At 46.2% G+C, this 6,554-nt stretch overlaps 1 protein-coding gene across 1 annotated transcript in view; it reads right to left on the bottom strand.

Moving 5' to 3' along the window:
- SPMIP11 (sperm microtubule inner protein 11) overlaps positions 1-6,554 on the bottom strand; it is a 40,399-nt gene that overhangs the window by 1,959 nt on the left and 31,886 nt on the right. The window contains exons 2-3 of the mRNA XM_054442205.2: positions 6,309-6,431; positions 647-791 (exon numbers count right to left, since the gene is read on the bottom strand). Of these exons, the coding sequence (XP_054298180.1) occupies positions 647-791; positions 6,309-6,431 (268 nt within the window). The remainder of the gene's footprint in view (positions 1-646; positions 792-6,308; positions 6,432-6,554) is intronic.

Here is a 6,554-nt window from a genome sequence, read left to right as displayed (position 1 = left end):
CTGGAAAGAAGAGATTCAGAGAGAGATTCAGCCAGGCCAGGCTGGAGAGCAGGAGATCTTTAAAAATAGCTCCCAAGAGGCTGGGCGCGGTGGCTCACGCCTGTAATCCCAGCACTTTGGGAGGCCCTGGCGGGTGGATCACAAGGTTAGGAGTTCAAGACCAGCCTGGCCAAGATGGTGAAACCTCGTCTCTACTAAAAATATAAAAATTAGCCGGTCGCGGTGGCGGGTGCCTGTAATCCCAGCTACTCGGGAGCTAATGTAGGAGAATTGCTTGAACCTGGGTGGCAGAGGCTGCAGTGAGTGGGATAGTGATGGAAAAAGTAGGGCTACTGCCAATGAATGGTGATTTGAGGGGTGGAGAGGTAGCGACGAAGGCAGCATTGGGCTGCCACAGGATTACTATGGACACTTGTTTTGCACTAGCTCAGAAGTCACACTCACAAGGAGGAATACAAAGACACAGACAAATCTCTAACTCCTTTGAATGCCATCACGGCCCAAATTCTGGGGCCAGTTTTCTCTGGTAAGACTCAAATCTCTCCTAATTCCCTAACTGACTGGAGATGAAGTAATCTCTAAGAATTGAAGTGAAGGGAAGGAGTACTCCCCTTGACCGCCCCACCCTTACCCCTCCCAGCCTAACCTGGTCATTGCGCTTTTTATGAGACAGTGGCATGGGCTCCGGATCCATGGCATGGTTTCCTCTGGACGCACTCCTGGATCATGGGACCACCAGAAGCTGAAGTTCTGAGCATCAGTCAAGGGGATTCTGAAGACCTGATTGGGAACTGAATGGGTGAGGGGAAGGGCAGGTTATCTAATTTCCTTCAAGTTCTCTGCTCACTGTTCTGCCTCAGGGCAGCAATAGCCCAGCCCAGCCCAGCAACTGCTTGGCTGGACCAGGTGCTGAGAGGTCCTGGGAGTATGGTCACCACACCCTGCTTCACTTCCGGATTCCAGCATCTCACACCCTTCATGGTCAAATGAATCAGTCTTGGTTCTTCCTGCTGCTAGTAAGCCCATCTCCAAGAGAGCTTTCCCCAAGTGCTAAGATGGTAGAAAAACAAGTGGTCAACCCACTTGGGAAATGTGTAAGATGGGGTCCACTGATCTATTGTTTTTCTTTTTTCTTGGCTTAATCATCCTCATTCTCTTCCCTCGTCTTGGAAAAAAATGGCTTCCTTTGCTCACTCCAAGTAATTCTCTGAAACCTAACTAATACCACCTCACATTTAGATGCTGTTAATAGATGTCATTTATCTAGTGCCTATTATGTTCTAAATGTGGTATTAAATATTCTTAAATTTTCGTAATAATATCAGACTTTGATGCTGTTTGAAAAAGTACTTTTGGGCTGGGCACGGTGGCTCACGCCTGTAATCCCAGCACTTTGGGAGGCTGAGGCAGGCAGATCACCTGAGGTCAGGAGTTCGAGACCAGCCTGACCAACATGGAGAAACCCCGTCTCTACTAAAAAAAAAAAAAAATACAAAAAGTAGCCGGGTGTGGTGGTGCATGCCTGTAATCCCAGCTACTCGGGAGGCTGAGGCAGGAGAATCACTTGAACCCAGGAGGCAGAGGTTGCGGTGAGCCGAGATTGCGCCATTGCACTCCAGCTGGGGCAATAAGAGGGAAACTCCATCTCAAAAAAAAAAAAAAGTACTTTTGGCCGAGTGAGGTGGCTCATGCCTGTAATCCCGGCACTTTTAGAGGCTGAGGCAGGTGGATCACTTGAGGTCAGAAGTTTGAGACCAGCCTGGCCAACATGATGAAACCCATCTCTACTAAAAATACAAAAATTAGCAGGGCATCGTGGGGGGTGCCTGTAATCGCAGCTACTCAGGAGGCTGAGGCAGGAGAATTGCTTGAACCCAAGAGACGGAGGTTGCAGTGAGCTGAGATCGTGCCTCTGCACTCCAGCCAGGGTGACAGAGCGAGACTGTCTCAAAAAAAAAAAAAAAGTACTTTTACTATTTATTTGGATAAGTCTAATTCTACCAGTATAAAATTTGTATATATTTAAAACTTAGAATTATAGCCTAATATTCTGGATTGCTATATAGTGTTTATAATAATTTTTTAAAATCCCTAATAATTCATTGAGTAGATGTTACATTTTTGGCTTATTTTCCTATTAATTAATAATAAGCTATTAAAAAGTTTTGCTATTAGAGGCCGGGTGCAGTGGCTCACACCTGTAATCCCAGCACTTTAAGAGGCAGATGGATCACTCCAGCCCAGGACTTCCAGAACCAGCCCAGGCAACATGTTGAAACCCCATTTCTACAAAAAATACAAAAATTAGCCCAGTGTGATGGTGCACGCCTGTAGTACCAGCTGCTCAGGAAGCTGAGGTGGGAAGGATCATTTGAGCCTGGGAGGTTGTTGAGGCTGCAGTGAGCCATGATTGTGCCACTGCACTCCAGCCTGGGCAACAGAGCAAGATTCTGTCTCAAATAGATAAAAATGGAAAAATATTAAAGTTTTGCTATTAGAAATAACTTACTACCCCTCTTTCCACATGTGCCTGTTTTGATTTCTGAAAGTATTTTAGGTTTTAAACTTTAATTTTGTTATAATTGTAGGTTCACATACAGTTGTAACGAATAATACGGGGAAACCAGGTGCAGTGGCTTATGCCTGTAATCCCAGCACTTTGGGAGGATCACTTGAGCCCAGGAGTTCAAGACCAGCCTGGGCAACATAGCAAGACCCTGTCTCTATTAAAAACAAAAACAGGGAAATCATGTGTACCCTTTACTCTTCCCCACAATGGTTACAGCTTACAAAAGTACACTACCACAACATGATATTAATATATTGAATATATTGATACAGAACAGTTTCATCACCATCCATCCTGGAGTTGGCATTTTATAGCCATCCTCCCCCACTGCCCCGCTTTGGAAATCAGTGATCTGTTCTTCATTTCTGTAATCTTGTCATTTCAAGAATGTTACAAGAGCCGGATGCGGCTCACGCCCATAATCCCAGCACTTTGGGAAGCCGAGGCAGGTGGATCATCTGAGGTCAGGAGTTCAAGACCAGCCTGACCAATATGGTGAAACCTCGTCTCTACTAAAAATACAAAAATTAGCCAGGTATGGTGGCGGGTGCCTGTAATCCCAGCTACTTAGGAGGCTGAGACAGGAGAATCGCTTGAACCCGGGAGGCAGAGGTTGCAGTGAGCCGAGATCGCACCATTGCACTTCAGCCTGGGCGACACAGCAAGATTCTGTCTCAAAAAAAAAAAAAAAAAAAAAGGCTGGGTGGGGTGGCTCACGCCTGTAATCCCAGCACTTTGGGAGGCCGAGGCGGGCGGATCACGAGGTCAGGAGATCAAGACCATTCTGGCTAACACGGTGAAACCCCGTCTCTACTAAAAACACAGAAAATTAGCCAGGCATGGTGGTGGGCACCTGTAGTCCCAGCTACTCAGGAGGCTGAGGCAGGAGAATGGCGTGAACCTGGGAGGCAGAGCTTGCAGTGAGCCAAGATCGCACCACTGCACTCCAGCCTGGGCGACACAGTGAGACTCTGTCTCAAAAAAAAAAAAAAAAAAAAGAATGTTATGAGTGTTATATAAGAATGTTATATAAGAGTGTCATATAAGAATATTATAAGGCCTGGCATGGTGGCTCACACCTGTAATTCCAGCACTTTGTGGGGCTGAGGCAGGAGGATCGCTGTGTGGGAGATAGCCAGACCTTGTCTCTATTAAAAAAAAAAAAAAAAAGCTGGGCATAGTGGCACATGCCTGTAGTCTCAGCTACTCAGGAGGCTGAGGTGGGAAGATCACTTGAGCCCAGGAATTTGAGACTGTAGTGAGCTATAATTGCACCATTGTACTCAGCCTGGGCAACAGAGTGAGACCCTATCTAAAAAAAAAAAAAAAAGAATGTTATATAAATGGCATCATACACTATATGATGTTTATTTTTATTTGTATTTTTTATCAGCTTACATCATGCTTTGATGTCCTACGTGCTTTTTAATTTTTTTTTTTTTTTTGAGACAGGGTCTTGCTCTGTTGCCCAGGCTGGAGTGCAGTAGCACTATCACAGCTCATGTCAGCCTTGACCTGCCAGGCTTAAGTGATTCTCCCACCTGAGCCTCCTGAATAGCTGGGACTACAGGCGAGCACCACCATGCCCTGCAAATTTTTTTTTTTTTTTTTTTTTTGAGGCAGAGTCTCGCTGTGTCCCCCAGGCTGGAGTGCAATGGCACCATCTCAGCTCACTGCAACCTCTGCCTCCCGGGTTCAAGCGATTCTTCTGCCTCAGCCTATCAAGTATCTGGGATTACAGGCGCCCGCTACTATGCCTGGCTAACTTTTTTTTGTGTTTTTAGTTGAGACGGGGTTTCACCATGTTGGACAGGCTGGTCTCGAACTCCTGACCTCAAGTGATCCGCCTGCCTTGTCTTCCTAAAGTGCTGGGATTACAGGCATGAGCCACTGTGCCCAGCTGTATGCTTTATAGATGGGATTTCACCATGTTGCCCAGGCTGGCTATATGCTTTTTAAAATGTACCTGTTCTCTCTTGACAATAGTGCTAAAAATTATTCTTCCAATTTCCAGATGGTTCAGAGAGGTTGTGGTTAAAGGAACTTGCCTAAAGTCACAGAATTTGTTTGCAGTTTAAATCCAGTTCAATAAAATGCCAAAGCTGGTGCCTACTATTCCTCAAAGGGATAATGCTGATAATATACAATATACTTTTTTCTCCCAACAATTTTGAAAGATTAGTAAAACAATAGCTCAGGCATTTTCTCTTCCCAATATCCTCACCTTTAAACCAATGAGGGGCCCGGAGTGGCGTCTCACACCTGTAATCCCAGCACTTTGGGAGGCCGAGGGAGATGGATCACCTGAGATCAGGAGTTCGAGACCAGCCTGGCCAACATGGTGAAACCCTGTCTCTACTAAAAATACAAAAATTAGCCAGGTGTGGTGGCGCACTTCTGTAGTCCCACCTACTCAGGAGGCTGAGGCACAAGAATCACTTGAACAGGGGAGGCGGAGGTTGCAGTGAGCCAAGATCGTAGCACTGCACTACAGCCTGGGCGATAGAGTGAGAATCTGCCTCAAAACAACAAACAATAACAAAAACAGCAAAACCAATGAGGGAGTAGGTTAATAAAGGGTAAATGGGCCGGGTGTGGTGGCTCACACCTGTAATCCCAGCACTGTGGGAGGCCAAGGTGGGAGGATCACGTGAGCCTGGGAGTTTGACACCAGCCTGGACAACATAGCACGACTCCCTCTCTACAAAAATGTTTTTAAAAAATTAGCGAGGCTTGGTGGTGCATGCCTGTAGTCCCAGCTACTCAGGAGACTGAGGCAAGAAGATCACTTGAGCCCAGGAGTTCGAGGCTGTAGTGAGCTATGATTGCAGCACTGCACTCCAGCCTGGGTGACAGAATGAGATCCTGTTTCCAAGAAAAGAAAAGAAAAGGTGAAACATCAAAAAAGAGGCAGAACTAGGACTCAAACATGGATCTTCTGCTTCCAAGTCTAATTCAAATTTCATTTTATTGATGGGCATGGTGGCTTACACCTGTAATCCCAGCACTTTGGGAGGCCCAAGTGGGTGGATCACCTGAGGTCAGGAGTCTGAGACCAACCTGGACAAACAAACCTCTACTAAAAATACAAAAATTAGCCAGGTATGGTGGCAGACACCTGTAATCTCAGCTACTCGGGAGGCTGAGGCAAGAGAATCGCTTGAACCTGGGAGGCAGAGGTTGCAGTGAGCTGGGATGGCGCCATTGCACTCCAGGCTGGGTGACAAAGCAAGACTTGTCTCAAAAAAAAAAATTTTTTTTTCATTTTATCATATCGTGCTTACCCCACCAAGTCTACTTTCTCCCTTTTCCTCTCAGTCTCTTCTCTTGGCTCTTTTTTTTTTTTTCCTGCCTGATAACCATACCCAACCACATCCCAGCCATTCTTTTTTTTTTTTTTTTGAGACGAAGTGTCACTCTGTTGCCCAAGCTGGAGTGCAGTGGCACGGTCTTGGCACACGCAACCTCCAACTCCTGGCTTCAAGGCCTCTTGAGTAGCTGAGACTACAGGCACGCACCACCATGCCCGGCTAATTTTTGTATTTTTAGTAGAGATGGGGTTTCACTATGTTGGCCAGGCTGGTCTTGAACTCCTGACCTTGTGATCCGCCTGCCTCGGCTCCCAAAGTGCTAGGATTACAGACATGAGCCACCAAGCCCGGCCTCATTCCAGCCATTCTTTAGGAACTCAGACATACCTTTTTTTCTCCTAGCATGATGCCCACCCCAAGGTACTTACATGTCTTCAACAACACCTTCCGGACAGCTTCGTGGTATCTTGTATGGCTATTCTGGTGCACAGAATAATTCCCATCTTTTGAGATAATGGGGGGAAGCCTAGTAGGCTCTGGTTCCTTCTGGTCTGAAATTAGAGTAGACTTGTTCTGAGTACTTGGCAAATGACTATTTGATTCTCTGATTCCCTGGTCTCCATGCTAACCAGGTGCATGGCAGGGATCTCTCCTAGCCACTCACATCCAATTTT

This window comes from Pongo pygmaeus, chromosome 10 (genome assembly GCF_028885625.2).
Source record: "Pongo pygmaeus isolate AG05252 chromosome 10, NHGRI_mPonPyg2-v2.0_pri, whole genome shotgun sequence".
Lineage (NCBI taxonomy): Eukaryota > Metazoa > Chordata > Mammalia > Primates > Hominidae > Pongo > Pongo pygmaeus.
Note: the sequence above shows the minus strand (reverse complement) of the source record. Positions and strands in the feature narration are given on the sequence as shown.